This window comes from Falco rusticolus, chromosome Z, assembly GCF_015220075.1.
Source record: "Falco rusticolus isolate bFalRus1 chromosome Z, bFalRus1.pri, whole genome shotgun sequence".
Classification (NCBI taxonomy): Eukaryota; Metazoa; Chordata; class Aves; order Falconiformes; family Falconidae; genus Falco; species Falco rusticolus.
Window position 1 is genome coordinate 81,623,378 of NC_051210.1, and position 16,334 is coordinate 81,639,711.

The following is a 16,334-nucleotide window of genomic DNA, read 5'->3' on the forward strand; positions in this document are numbered from 1 at the left end:
TGCCTCCATGAGGAGATCCACACACACTGTCACAGACTGTGAAATATTTTCTGGCAGACCATTTGTGGCCTGAACTTTAACATCCCCTAGGGATGCTGCCAGTGAAAGGATTTCACAAAAGAGCAAAATAAATAGTATCAGTTTTAACAGCAACCTACTTGCAAAGTATCATTTCAGTTTATCAGGGAAAAAGAAAATAACATATACCTTTACTATCAGCAATATATTATATTTTATTCTACAGAAAAAAAAAAACCAACACACACACACGTTCAGGATGAATTTTAATATGTAATACACCAATAAAACACACCTGGTGCGGGGTAGAGAGCAAGTACCAACCAAAACATAGTGTATAGCACAACAAACACAAGAACTCTTTTCCTTAACAAAAAACAGCATCAAGTCTTTTATATTCTTCACACAACACCTCTCTCTAGCAAACAGGTCAGAATCTAGTCATACCATTCTGGAAAAAGCCAGTAGTCTGCCTACCAGGAAAGGCATATGCTACAGTACGGTACGAAAAAGTCCTACCTAGGTCACTCCCTTACATCACAGGATCCTCGAGACTTGGAAGGGAACCCATGAGACCACCTGCTCCAACTTCTGCTCAAGCAGAGCCACAGAGCACGTCACCGTATTCATCAAGAAATTACAGAGAAGAAAATATGCACATAAAAGTACTTCTTACAACATTTTAAGTAACTCTAAGCATGTGATTTATCAAATGGGGTGCTACTCGTTTGTCTGGGGGGTTTTTATGTCTCAATAGAAGAAAGGTATGGACTAAGTGCTACTTTTACCATGTGCTGTCCTTCAGGTATCCCTGCAGATAGAACTGCTTCAGATTCTAATATATCTCAAGATGGACCCTATATGATTACAACCCAAGCAAGCCTTAAATGGACAGCTTTTCTATACTGAGCATGCACACTGGTATCACTTGCTGAAAAAGAAGTGGGCTACAGGTGTGTTTCTAAGCGGTCACACAGCAGGCAAACCTTACTTCATAAGGTCTGAAGTATAGTTTTTAGAGAATAAGACTCACTTGCCACCCCAGACGCAATTCCATAAAGCAGTCCTCCTCCGTCTGTCTGCTGCTGAAAGACATGGGTCCCTGGAGGAGGGCTTCTTTCTTGTCTAATGAAATTATATAGTAAAGTTTTCACAAGTCTGCTGGTATATGGGAGACTGAAAAGAGAAAGAAAACAACTTTAGTTGACTCAGAACTTGCAAAAATCGGCACAGCAAAGCCCAGGCAGGGTGCAAAGGCTGGTGTTTGAGATTAAAGACAGACAGGAACTCTCCCACTGCTGAGCAGACTGGAAAGGGAAAGAACGTCAAAAGTCTTGCCCACGCAAAGCTGCATGGACTTCAGCAGGGCTCTGCAGGAACACCTTCAACAGCAGGATCACGGAAACTATGTTTTGTTCATTTTTCAATACTAGTTCTAAATCAGTCATTTAATTTGTGGGATCATTGTATTCTTTTACCTCAAGACAGAACTGGGAAAATATTTATGCAAGGGAGAGAAAAATTCTATTTGTTTAGGTTTTGCTCCATGCTTTGGTTACATAGAACAGGTAACAATAGAATTTCCCCACCCCTCCCAGGATTTTGTGTGTGCTGGGGCCAATTTGCAAAGACCCATGAAACATGTGACCTCACATCAGTGATTTTCACAAATGCACACAGAATTTGTTGGATTTAAATAAAAGGTTACAGTATTTCCAAAACAGAGGATCATTTCCACAGAAGCAAACAGTTGGTTCCCATTCCTGTATATTTTAGAGGTGAACAGAGAGGGGCTATGTTATGGTGAACTCCAGTGCCCTGCCACCACTACCCCTCCAGCTCCTCCCACTGCCCCAGATTTCCAGCCACCAAATTCCCACCCCTGTCTCCAAAGGCCAGGTACCAGCTACTCCCAGCTCAGACTCTTAGACCACATACTACCTCTTCTCCCAAACGCTCCCCCATTTTGCCCCAAACCCTTAATACCTTTGGTCCAGAGGTTTAAGTACCACCAAACCCCACACATACTGAGGCTCTGCCTCTACCTTGCTGCGGTTCCAAGCTGGCCTGCCCTGTCTTCCTCCTGCCCACAGCCAAGATGAGCCTCCCCTCGTTCCCCTGCATGTCATAACGCATGCAGGACCTCTCTCATATCCAGTAGAGATTTCAGAAAACCAGACAATAGATATATTTACCGAAAATCTACCCACATGGAATTTAAAATTGAAAGAGGATGAACATATAGCCTGACTAAAATGCATATAAGCAACTACGACAAAGCATTTAAACAAAACACCTGACTTGCCAGTACAAGTGGTATTACTCACACAACCCAGTTTACCATCTAAGTATTTCCACTACTGCAGCTTAAAACTCAGCGCAGCACATATCTACAGTCCTTCAAGGAGCTGCTATTTATATCACAAGAAGGCTCCTTAGCATTTCTGAGGTATGCAGGTTCTCTAGACTGCAGTGGTACAGAATAAGACCATAGCTAAATAGAAAAAAAACCTCAAAACCCATCCTGAAAAGTAAAAGCTGTTTTAAGTTAATGAAATTACCCTCAACAAATAAAAATGGCTTCCAATATAGTTTTAATGAAGTCTGGGCTGTGAGATTTAAAACTGAAACGCTCCAACAGCCTTTACTAATGTTTGCTTTTATGTTCTTTTTTCTTTTGAGCAACACAAGTTTTCTATCAAAATTTATTTCTCTACCTTTTGGTTTCAAATACAAAGAGTCTAAACAAGTAATCAGAAGCATTTGCTTTACCATTAGGTACCACTCCAGAATACAACATACCATCGACCATGCATCAGGTATTTGTGAATGATGCTCTCTCGTAGAATTTCTTTGTGGAATAATTGGCAGGAGAGGAAGACAATGAGAGTTGTCACAGCTTCCAAAGAAATGCTGTATGTAATATCTCTGCAGAAAAAAAAGAAAAATTTATAAAGATTAATCTACTGGATTTGTTTACCAGCTGACTTCCAAGAACACTTGGTAGCTTCACCTGAGGTTATACGTGGTTTAGCACAGTAAGTTTCAATTGGGAATACGTAAACAACAAATTCAAAAAACCCAGAATCACTTCATACCAACAATGGATTGTTTTCTTAGACATAAGCATTTTTTTTTCAATATGTCAAGAGAGAAAACAATCTAAAAACGTTGAGGTATTGCTCAGAACATGCCAGCTGCAATTTTCAGACTACACTTCATTTTAAAAACAATAAATATATCTCAAAAGTTTATCCTTCATCCTGTTAAATAAAGTTGTCACAAAACCATCAAGATAAGTCAGGGAAATGTCCAGCGAAGCCAAACGCAGCTCCATCTGCCAGGACAAGGGGACCCCTAAAAAAGGAATATAATACACAAATGATAGTTTAAGTGTCAGAAATGCTCAGGACATCAGGATACTACACAGAATTTTTCAGTTTTAAGTAGTATTTTTGAGGTAACAGTGAAGTATAAAGTTTCAAGATATTACAGCCAATCCCACAGAATGCGCTGCAATGATTAAATACTGACACCAGATACTGTAGCAATGTTCATGAAGTTAAGGTTAATTAGGAAAGGCTGCCAAGCACAATGGATGAGAGAAAAACGTGCTCTTTGGGCCATCTTGTGCTTTTTGTTCCCACCTCTGCCTATCATTACTTTGTTATATAACTTATTTTTAAAAAGGGGAGAAAAAACAGCATTTGTCTCCTTAGTCAGCAATAAACTGCAGACTACAAGAAACTTTGTAAAACACAATGAAGTAGCCTGGAAACGAACCAGTATAATTCTTGCTTTCAACCAAAGACCATTTTTACCTCCTTCAAAAGTAAGGATATACTTCCTTTGGTGCAACAGTACCATCCTGTAATCTATTAGAAAGATTGTTATTTAGAATTTTTAATGTTTTTTTCCACTGTTACTATATGATTTCCACAACCCAACAACATTAAGTTACAACAGGTGTCCAGCATCAATTACCACAGGTTTTTGACCTGGGACCTACTGGAAATTCAAAATATATTTATACTTCTCAAATTCAAAGGTTTTATGGTATCTCTATTTGAAATACATAATTTAAAAAATATCAGCATCAACATGTGTTTAAGCAGCAATGCAAAATTTTCTTCCAAAAATTTTACTCTTAACAGTTAAAACAAGTATAAAGATAAAACTAAGTGCTCTTTCACAATAATGACTCATACTACAGTCCAATCTCTCTTGAAATAAAATATATTAACCACAAAAAAGATTGACTTGACTAAAACTCTTCATAGTGTCAGGATCAGAACTGGTGTGGTCCTTACCAAAATGAACAGGATTTCATTTAGCAGAAATCACTGATTTTTAGCACACTCAAATGCTTTAATTTTCTCAAGCGTGCTTCTAGAAATACTGTAAGTAACATGCATTACTGTAAAGCATAAGAAGAGTTTCATGCATCATGGTTTATAGACAGCTTAAATTAAGCTCGCCTGCAGTAGATCTAGGCCAGAGTTTCTGAGAAAAGTGCGCGCTAGCTATTTGCTCAAAGTCAATAGCAAACTGGAATCAAAATTTCCTGGATCACAGTCCACAGAACCACACTACCTCTGATACAGAAATGTTTTCCAAAGCAGAGGTTATGCAAACTCTGTTTTCATTTTCTCTCACATGATCTAAGTATTTGAAACCGTAACATTTTAAGTTACAGGTCAGGAAGAGACGTACTGCTTGAGTAACATTCTTCCTCAAAATCATACAGTTTTAATTACTTCTAGTATCAGTGAGTTACCTGACTTTTTGCCCACTACTGAGGAAGTTAGCCAGTGTAAATGCTGACAACTAGATCAGGCCAGAGGTTACACTTGTGATCTGGTTCCACTGCAAATCCATCTCAGCCAGAAGCAAGGCTGAGCTAGGAACGGCTCCCACTGCCTCTCCAGAACAGAGATGATTTGCAATCTACTACCCATGTTCATCTTAAGCAAAGCAAGGAAGATCTACACATAGCAATTATTAGAGGTCTAGACATCAGCAAAAAATGTAAAACTTTTTTTTCCTATCAAAATAAAAACAACAGCTTGGAAAAAATACTTTTTAGCTACAGGAAAAAAAATAATTAAATCTTACCAGTACCGAGGCTGTGAATACAAGAATAATGTCTCTAAGCCTGGGTCAATGAATGAGAAGGATAATTCATGACACTACAACACACACTGCATCACTTTGCTGAGATGCAACAAATTTTAAAGTTAGTACACTTTTTCTGCACTTCAATCATTCATTTACTTTTCTGACAAACAATACAAGTGGAACAGCAAATTTGAGGAGACATTACAAAACTTTTTTTTTTTTTCCTAAGACTCAGTGTAAAGAAATAAACAAAGAGGTTACTGTAATGTACTAAGTAATTTTCTTCTGTGGGGTTGGAGGGGTGGAAATCTGATTTCAATACCCTTATACAACTCTAAAAGAAAAAAATAGAAAGAATGCTGAATTCATGCAGTTCTACTTAGTGAGTTATCCTCATTTTCTTTCTATCCAAAACCCAGTTAGGCACATTTAACTGCAGAAACATTCCACTCAACCTGTAGAATCTGTTCAAATTAAATCTGCCCTGGCATAAACACAACCAGAGTCCTGATATCTGGGGTACCCCCCAGCTACAGTCACCCTTAATTTATAAGTACAATGATAAAGCTTCAGAGCAAAATTATTTTCTCCACCAAGGGTGAAACCTACAGTCTTCAGAAACTCAAGCATTTCTAAAGGGTCACAAGCACTACTAGGAACCTCTTTTAACTTCAAAGAAAATACTGTTTATTTATATTGAGAGACTACAGAATAGGGGGTTTTGGTTTTGAACTTTTTTTTTTTATTTATTCAAAGCTATCCGTCATATAGAATGACTTTACATGGAATTTATGCCGATCTCCAACTTCCTCTGAAAACTGTTTGCTTGCAGATGAGGAGGAAACTAGAAATAATGAACACAGGTATCAATTACACGTCAAAATTATTTAGCTATTTCAGAAAACCAGAACAACTGCATGTTGGTTTGGGTTTCTGTGGGTTTTGTTTTGTTTTCCTTCCCAAGTGTCTTATAAAACAAACAAAAAAGCCACAGAACAAGTAAATGGACCTCATGGAGCAACATACCAAAGCATACACTGGGTTTTGGGGTTTTTTAACCCACCCCTTCTGGATTTTCTCTTTTGAAAATTTCAATAGTTATCCTCGCTTTATTTTTTTCCTCCTTTTCTCTCCCTCCTTCCCTCTGGAGGATATATTCCCATATCAGTAGACAAACCAACCGATACTACTCTCTTGTCCCTCTTAAGATGTACTTCTTTCATGAGGGAACACTCTGACACAGACTGAACTCTAGAAATCATGGCAATTGTTCCTCTCCTGCATTTGGGTTCTTTCACTATTATAAGTAGGTGTCCTCCTTGGTATCACAGTTCTTGCATGATGACACAAAGCAAGAATCTGTTTCTCTAACCAGATGGAATAGGTCAAAGTTCCTGCCTGTGACACCCAAGTTAAAACTGATTCCTGGCAACAAGCTTTATATATACACATTTAGCCTCTACAGTAAAGACATACCATACATATCTGTGATAATCATAAATTATGAATTCTTCAGAGAATGCTGACTTGAGCTCCAAAACACAAGATTCCTAGATGCTAGCATAACATAAATGCGTGCACATATTTAACACACCTTTTATTATCTACACTTCAATGAGAAACGGTTGACACATCAACGAATTCCTGTCAAAAGCAATGATATCAAATCATTTCAACAAATGCTTTTAAGTTAAACAATCATGTACAATTTGTATTATAGGTAACTTCAGACAACTCATTAAAATCAAATAACAAAAATGCTAGGAAGTCAGAGACACTCTCCATCTTAATCCCAGTTGTCAGGTACATAGCAGAGATCCTGGCTCCTTTATGAGAGATCTATGGCCCTGGGAGTACTGCTTTAAAGCAACACTGCTGCATTTAGATTTAAAGAAGTACTGCTTTAGAAGAAATTGCATCCTGGAAGAATTAGTTACTCTACCAAACTGGGAAGGATACCACTTCTCCTCTGGCTTTCAATCAAGAATGTACATTTTTATTGATTCTTTTTTTATTTATTAATTGTGGTGACAGACTTGTAAATTCCATCAGCGCTATCAACCTTCATGTGTTTGGGGCTGGAGAACAGTGCTAGACCATCTATCTATATATCACACCCTCATACAGATCAGTCTCCTTGAACTGGACCAAGATTTCACCTTGCCTTTTACAGACAGTTATTTCAAATATATCACAAAGCTGAAACTGCACTTGAAAAGTTCCAAATGTCTGAAAAAAGGTCTATGGTCAAAACAGTAATCTTTAACAAAGATGAAAGATCTTCTTTGTGGTAGGAACACAAGAAGAGCACGCACAAGAAGCCAGTTAAGTCAACCTGCCTGAGCAGTAACTCTCCGCACTGCAATAGCTTGAACACTTGCCATTACCTGCTTGCACCCTCAGCCAAGTGCAGGCACTAAATGGTACCATGTAGCAAACACATGCCACACCATAACACACCACCAGGTTTCAAAGCAGATTTCTTCTGAGCTGTAACAAAAATGCTGGAGTCTGAAGCAGAGCAAAACATGGAGATCACAACAGCAAGGTCACCTGTCAACCATAGCCTGTAGGAAAATACAAAACCCAGAATACACTTGTCTGCTCCTGCAGACTCAAATAAAAGCAACAGGAGCAGATTGCAGGAGCCTGATGCTCGCAGCATTTCATGTATGTAAGTTGGTAAGGGGAGAAGTATCAGCTTAACTACTGTTTCTAAATGCCCCCCACAGAACAAGAACTACACTTCTGTTAAAACCTCAGCTCTCCAGTATCCCAGCACTCACTTTTTCCAATCAAAACCATGTGTATGTCCTTCTATCAGCATCATCTACCAAGAACTTCAACAATCTGCCTATGTGTCACCATCCTGCTGCTGCTGGCTTCTCTCCAATGCCAAGCACCGCTCACAACTGCTTTCTGTGCTCACATCACCTCTGCCTTTGCGAGAGGTCTGTGAAAGAGGAACCAAGATGAGGTACAGAGGTAATATATTATGAAAAAACTCACCTAGAAACTCCAATTACCACTCTGAAGGCACATGCTGTTGTAAACACTTTAATTACTCAATGAAACACAGCTATTTCTACATCTTAGCACACAGAGGCTGAGAGCTCATAAATGATTTCACACCTACAGAGCAAATAGCCTGAACAGTCAGAAACAAAACTCTTGAATTCCAACTCACACCACTAGACCAAGCCCCCTCCCTGTTTAAATATTTTCCTGAACTTTCACCCAGCCAGAGCTGTCTACTCCGCGTATCAAAAGGTTAAAAGGTAACTTATTTTCTAATTTAGGAGAGTTGCCAAAAGGGCTGATTCATACAAAAACTCTCAAATCATACAGGAACCAGGTTTCATTTCCCTGCTTCCTGAGGGCCCACCAGAAAGGTGAAAGAGGAGTCACCACAGAGAATAGGATCAGTTTTGAAAACTGAAAAGCAAGTAGAATATCTGGTTATCAGTCTCAGGATACAAGTACAACAACTCAAAGTGAACATAATCTTTCCTCTTGGAATCACTCCCAATTTTACACCCGCTGATGGCACATACGCGCTGTGGCAGCCGATAATGCACCGTACTCATTACTGCTAACTCCAAACATTTGGGAGATGTCCCAAAGGGGCACTTAGGAAACACCAACTGGAAGCTGAGAGCATCTCTGACGTTTCTTAGTGCATCTCCCACTCACTGGGTATTCTTGACTGGGAGACAGAATGAGAGTGAGATAACAGAAGAGATGAAACTACTCTAAAGGGAGTTATCTAAAGGATTAAAATGACAGTTGGATTCAATATCCTTTAGTCCCAGACCTGTTCCTAAACCATCTGAGACTACGTGGCTGCGTACATTTTTCACCTCACTGACATTCAGTTCTTCCCTCCACAGACTAAAATCATTAGAAAAAGGCTAGGACTATTAAGTGTTGCACAAAGAATCTATAATCTTCTGTATTTACCTTCCCATCAAGGCTTGTTAGCAATATCCACTAACCTACATCTGGTCAGAGCCAGACCATGAGAATCACGTCCTCTGGTCCAGCCATGCAGGCCTGCTCCAATGGAACACCGTTTTTCAAATGTGAGCCAATGGTTTCAAGGCAGAGCCACCTTGAGGTAGGGGCTGCAATAATCTCTTTGGGTCTCATGGTTGTCTAAGCAATAGACAAAAAAGGCTTATGCCTGTCAACATGGCTGCTGTCACTGATTTGAAACAGTCTGCAGACTCTTAGGGAGTCAAAAAGAGATGTGCCCAACTTCAGTGTCTATGTATCTTTGCTGCCTGGACCAGAGAACAAGACCAAATACTACCAAGCGGGTGTTTGTCAAGATACATCAAATATCTTTTGTGAAAACAGGCCCAAAACCATAACAGAAAGCAGATTATTAGGAGCTTGGATACAGCACAACATATGACAGCAACAAAAGCAGCATGGCCAGCAGGTCAAGGGAGGGGACTCTACCCCTCTACTTTGCTCTGGTGAGACCCGCCCCCTGCAGTGCTGCATCCAGCTCTGTGGCCTTCCAGTGCCTAAGGGACTGACAAGAAAGCTGGAGAGGGGCTTTTTACAAGGGCCTGCAGTGACAGGACAAGGAGGAATGGCTTTACACTGGAAGAGGGGAGATTTAGATTAGGTATTAGGAAGAAATTCTTTCCTGTGAGGGTGGGAGGCGCCGGCAGAGGCTGCCCAGGGCAGCTGTGGGTGCCCCGTCCCCGGCAGTGCCCACGGCCAGGCAGGGGCTGGGACCCACCTGGGCTGGGGGGAGGTGGCCCTGCCCAGGGCAGGGGGATGCAACTGGACAGCCTTTGACGTCCCTTCCAACCCAACTGTTCTATGATTCCATGATAAACTGTACAGACCTGTGATACTATGCTCCGAGATTGGAAAGTATGACACAAGTTCAATGTAAATTAAAGCTCACCTAGTGAAAAGACAGGTCCTAGAGAAACACCAATCTAAGTCTAAAATAAAAAACAAATTAGAATACAATTAGAACAGAAAGAAGAATGTGATACAGAGAAAGGTTCTCCTGCTTAGGGCCTTCAGACATTTAAGCAGCTACATATCTGCCATCAGACAAGAGAAAAACATACAAGTGATGATGAATATCTTCCAAATAAACATTCTCTATCTGATGCACCACCACAAAGTGCAGTAGTACAATAAAATACCCTTTATATTCATCAGATTCCTCCTACACAGAGCACAATAGTCTTAAATTTTGAGGATCTTCAAAGTGAAGCACTACAAATCTGTCAGTTTGGGTCTTTCTGCCACATTCAACCTAAGTTTCAACAGGTGGAAGTTTTCCTTTGATGATTAGACAAAGTTGCCAAAAATGTTTAAGTCAAATAGCTCTACAAATAGTGAAGCTACTACAACCTTGACAAAAGCTCTTTGAATAGTCCTTTTTACAAAAGCACTAATCCTGACCTATTGTTTTGAAAGCACCAAAAAAATTAAAATATGGCACTCTTGAAATAGGAGAGAGATCATTTCTCAACCTCTTCACTGCTCAAAATTAGGAAGGAAAAAAGTCTACACGTTTCTCATCATCTGTACATGGCATCATTCCTACATTGCAATGATTCTGTAGAGCTTTATAACCAATTATATTGCCATTCTTCCTCCTGTGTTTGACTTTTAAGCTCCCAGGAAATGTCCTTAAATGAGTGAAATCATTGCTAACATTTGAATGCCGAACTAAGATTGCAACCTAAAACAATTGTAACTACAGAAAATAACGGAATGTAATAGAAGTATCAACTTCTACTGGCACCACAGGGTGCTACTTAACAGTGATGCAAGTAGATCACAGTATTTCATTTTTCCTCCATATGCATTTATAGTTTTTAATGAAGTGAAAATATACTGATAACAACCAGATGTTCAGTCATGTATACCAGCTCTTAACAAGCTGCTGAAAGAAGCCTTTATAATTTAAAGCTTTGGGAGCTCTATCTTGCAACAAAACATTAGCAATAGCTTCTACATAAAAGTCATACAGTTAAATATTGAAGTTGCATCTTTTTGCTGACTGTGTAGTTTTAATCATTAACGTACACTCTGGAGTGCTAACATTAACAAAACCAAAGAAAAAGCAGAGCATCCGTAACATACCCAAGGGAGTCATAAATCAAATGCCAACATACCATAACACAAGTGTTTTAAGGGACTACACAAGTCTAATTCTTGAAAAATAATAACGCTGTAGTTTCTATAAAATGTCTTAAAATTAAACATGAAACCTTTTTCCTTGGCATTTTGTACAACACAGCAGAGCCTGTTTTCCAAAAGGGTAACTCAAGATCTTACTAATAACTCTACAATACGGAGTCACAACTCTAGAGAGTCCCATGGACCCTTACTAAACAACCTGTTTCAGCAATGCTGAGTGTAACTGCCTTAAAGCACATTTGCCTTCCCCAATACAGACTAACTTTGAGAATCATTTTCTTAAATTCATCATAGCCAATTCTGAGACACTCCTAGATATGCTTTGCTGTACATCTCTGCAGCCTTTCCCAATAAAAGCCAACACATTTTAGTTCTTCGGTTGTATTTCATAGTAAGAGATACAGAGAGGTGATTACAGACTTGCCATTTGTAGTCTTCCCCATCTCACACCATCCTGATTGATTTTGAGCTAGACTGCTCACCTGCATCTTCTAAGCCTGTCCATAGGTTATTTTGTAGGCAGACATGAGCTCATTCTGCCAAGGCTTCAAGCAGAACAAGCTCAGAGGTGAACAAGCTCTGCCTGTGCTCAAGAAAGACTTGAGCCTTTGTAAATTCAGTGCCCCTGCAAAGGCAAAACTCTTAACTTTGCTTTTGGTCAGCCTGGAACAAGGTACTTGTCATCTTACATTACCTGTACATCTTCACAACACGATACTCAACAGAAAAAAAATAGGATCTATGTTATGATCGCAAATTTCTCACTACTCCCTTAGCAGTATCTACACAGCAACATCCAGCAATGCTCTTGCATTGTCCACTCTTCAGTAACACATTTGCAAAGAAAAAAAATTAAAGACAGTACATCTGAAATTAAGAGAGAAAGGTGCAAAAATTTTACTTCTGAAGCATAGTGCTTTCATCAAAAAGCACCTGATGCAACATTTAGAACAATTTCAAAAGCAAAGAGTGCAGGACTGTTGCACAGGTACCTCTGCTCCTGCATTTTGGACATGGCAGATGGTTTTCCAAGCTTTAGAACTATTCTTAGTATTCAACAAAGGAGAAAAAAAAAAAGGTTTAAACTGGGGTGTAAGGAAGCAATATATTTAGACAGCAGCTGCCAGCTGTATTCACTCCCTCATGAAACTGCATCTGCAGAACCCAAGGGATACACTAATTGTGACAATCCTCTGCTAAGGCTCTTAAACACTCCTAACAAAAACTTCGAAGTGTCATTCAGAATAGCAAAGACAGGCTCAGCATGGAGATTTTAATGGTCTGTCACAACAAAAATTCATCTTTAACAGCCATTTTACAGACAGACACTCTGCTAGCAATGCCACTGTAAGCTGCCAAAGCTGCCTATCCTCTGGCAAGCAATCCTAAATCCTGCTACAGAAATCATTACAAGTTTGAATATTTCATGTATCATCTACTCCCAAAATTCACATATTAGGCTTGTAATTTTCTTGGTTTATTTCAGATAAAGACAGAAATTAACTACTCCCTTGATACAAAGTAGGGAAAGAATTTATAGTGTAAGCCTGACCAGGGAGAGGGAGGGAAGTAAAAAAGTAAACTCACTACTAAAACAAACCTAATTCTCGTGAAAAAAAACCACCTATTATCGCAGTAAGCAAAAATGCCTCTGCCTTATAATACCTTTATGTAGAACAGAAATGGATTTTGTATTAGAGAAAGCAAGTTCTTCTGTATCTACTTTCCCACACCCTACTTCCCCTTCAATGGCATGGGGATAAAATCACTAGTTAAGGCATTATCACATTATTGTTAAACATCTTATACTGGTAAAGATGACAGTAATATACACTATCATTTAATGTTATTATCTTACCAACAATTCAGTAACATTCTATTTCAGGAAAAAATTAGCTAAGAAAACTTATTTGACAAAAAACCCAAAACCTTTCACATTTATCTTATGATAAGTGAGTATGTTTTTGATACAGCTGGACATTATAGACAGGCCTTAACTTCTTTTTTAATAGGCCATTATTATCAATACAATACAGAGTAAAGCAAGTGCTTTCAACAGCTGCTTCCATTCCCAGCAACCACATTCACACAGAAACAGAGATGCTGCCAGGTTCAGTTGTTGAAAAGGGTTAAAATAATCATGACCATAAAAATTTTTCTGCCAGAAAGACAGAATAAATGATTCTGGACTCCACACACACACATTGGGTCTTCCAAGAAAGAAAAATAAAACCCTGCAGGATTTATGAACTTGCCCATATCTCGCAGTCCTTTCACCCCTCTGTACTTCCTCTAACCTGCTCCAAACAAAAAGTGTATCTGTTCGAGGAAGTCCCGACAAGCTTTGCAGAATGACACTCTAAATCATATCATTAATTCATTACACTGTACCTACACAAAACCTTCATGTAATGTTGACAGAGTTCTATGTTTCAAAAAACACTGCATCTTTGTCAGCTTTCCAATGAAAAGAACAATCCAAAGTACAGAAACTGAATCATCATCAGAGCTATTTACTACAGGACAACAGATAACCTGAAACTTTTAAAACTGTGATGCTTTAACTGGGGTACTACTTTTTGGGCACAAGCTACAATGCAATTTAAGACAAAAGATACTGCTAATACTATCTTTGGTAAAGTTTACTTTGGGAGAAAAGAAATTAAAACTTATCAGGACAGGTGTGCAAAAACATTTTTCCCCCAAGAACTAAGTTCTCCTCAAATAATACTGAAGTATGTTTCATGACACACATCCTAATGAGATGCAGAATCAACATATCCCAAATACAGCAGATGCATGAAAAAAGCCATGTAAACCAATCTGGAGATCGACAGAAACATTGCACTTGTTCATTTCTCTTCTCTCTCAGACACCAATTTGCTGGTATTTAAGAAATTAGTATTAAATAAGCCATGTGACTCATTTAATGCACATGCAGTTCAAGAACCCAGAGAGCTGCAGAAGAGGAACTTTTGCTTGCACCTTGCTGCATTCCCCAGAGGTGAAATGACAACTCCAGCATACCTTTCCCTGTACAATTAGCACAACCCATTTCCAGCCAAAACTCAGCAATACCAACACAGGTTGCCCAAAACAAAACAGAACAGGGTAACTTCTGTTGATGGTTTGAACTGGGTGTGAGATGCTCATCATGTACTTCTTCCAATAGCATATTCAGGGCTGCTACTGCCAGCAGGTTCTCATTACCAGTACTGTACCACCACGCAGAGCATTCAAATCAAGTATTTAAGCATTATAACCTCATCACTCTAAGTTTTAGATTATCTCAAATGCTCAGTTTATATAAGGAGGCTGGGAAAAAAAAAAAAGAAAAAAGCCAACTCACAAGAGAGGAATTTCAACAATGAGCTGGATGAGGCAACACAGCAACTCTTCTATGAGATCTTCACACTCTGTTCCTGAAAAGAAGCATATCAAAAGTTTTCCAGATTTTCAAGTACTGAAAGAAAGCAAAGATTTAATCACACAGATCCAGATGATTTTAATTAAGGAACAAACACTAGAAGAGAAATTCTACTTGCTTAAGGAGATGACACTCTTTCCCGAAATACAAAGCACTTGGGATTATTACCAGAGGAAATGATGATGCTCATCCTTTTATATATAAAACAAATAACTAGTAACAATTAGACAGATTGAGATGTTGGTATACTAGGAATATGCTATTAAGTACATCAAGCCTTACTTTACTACTTACCTAAGGTCCTATTAAATGGCCTTATTACTAAAGTTGAACTGATCACAAGGGACTTCTCACTGGCACACATCTCTTCTCAAAATTCCCTGCACTCTGCATAGTTTCCAACCCCTTTTTTTAACCCCAACTGAAGAATAAGCAGAGACAGATAGGAAACAGTTTCATTTGTCTAACATACGCTGAGCAATATTCTAAACTGTGATCTATCAAATGAATGCAGCCTACTGTACACAACACTGGTGCTCTTAAGCAATTAAATCTACACACTATTTTTTCATGAATACATATTTATTTATTGAAGAGGTATTACACATTTAAATGACAAGTAAGGATTCATGACATTCCAAAGCACATGAAAGTGAGCAGAAATGATTCTCTACTCACACACAATGTGACAAAATGCATGGGATGATCAAAAATTATTTAAAAAATGCAACTATTCTAAGTGATAAAACAGGTGGTATTTCACACTAGTACTGCAATTTTTAAAAGCAACTGTAACAGAAGACTTGCAAGACTTACTGACGAAAAAACTTATTAAACCATTTGACATTGTCATATTATACTAAAAAACCAGCAGACAGGTCTCTTGGCTCATCAGGATTTTTTCCACTTTCAAAATAAATGTATAAAGAGAAACCTACAGCCCAAAGAAGTGTAGGGGTTTATAGTGCTGACCAGCCTAAGAGCAGGCATAGCTTTTCCCTCTGCATTACCTGATAGACATTACACCACTGCAGCACAATGATTACCCAAATGCCTGTTTATTTTGTATTTTCAAATAAATGTGTCTTGCAATAAACACAACACTATAGCCAGGTTATGGCAATGTTACTCTGTTTAACCCAAGTTTGTTCTTAAATCCAGAACTCAATTTTAAGAAGCACACGAGAGGGAATATTCACAATAAAGCAAATTATTTCTTTCCACAATTGGTTTATTAAAAGCACATTAAAAATTGTCACCTAGTCAACTGCACATTCTAAAGGTTATCACGGAAACATGGTTTCCTTTATATAGAATCCCCCATGAGCAACACAATGTAGCTCCTGTTAGTAAAAACCAAGCACTGCTAGGAGTATTTAACCTTACACAGAAACCACAGCCAATAATGAAGCCCAGATAATGTATTCCAAAGTAACCTGAATGTGACTGTTTCCTAAAGTTTTCTAAATCTAGAAAATGCTTGTAGACTGCTATTAGTTTCCAAAAGGTACCTAGTTTTTTTCCCTTTGACAATCAAGAACAGGGAGGAGAGAGGAAAAAGGATGAAAAAAAGTGAGTGCATTTTAAGACT

At 38.6% G+C, this 16,334-nt stretch overlaps 1 protein-coding gene across 6 annotated transcripts in view; it reads right to left on the minus strand.

Annotated features, from left to right (window-relative positions):
• DYM (dymeclin) overlaps positions 1–16,334 on the minus strand; it is a 215,301-nt gene that overhangs the window by 167,486 nt on the left and 31,481 nt on the right. For all 6 annotated transcript variants that reach the window (XM_037373245.1, XM_037373248.1, XM_037373242.1 and 3 more), the window contains 3 exons: positions 14,666–14,738; positions 2,821–2,946; positions 1,052–1,194 (listed from right to left, as the gene is read on the minus strand). In XM_037373245.1, coding sequence (XP_037229142.1) covers positions 1,052–1,194; positions 2,821–2,946; positions 14,666–14,738 — 342 coding nt within the window. The remainder of the gene's footprint in view (positions 1–1,051; positions 1,195–2,820; positions 2,947–14,665; positions 14,739–16,334) is intronic.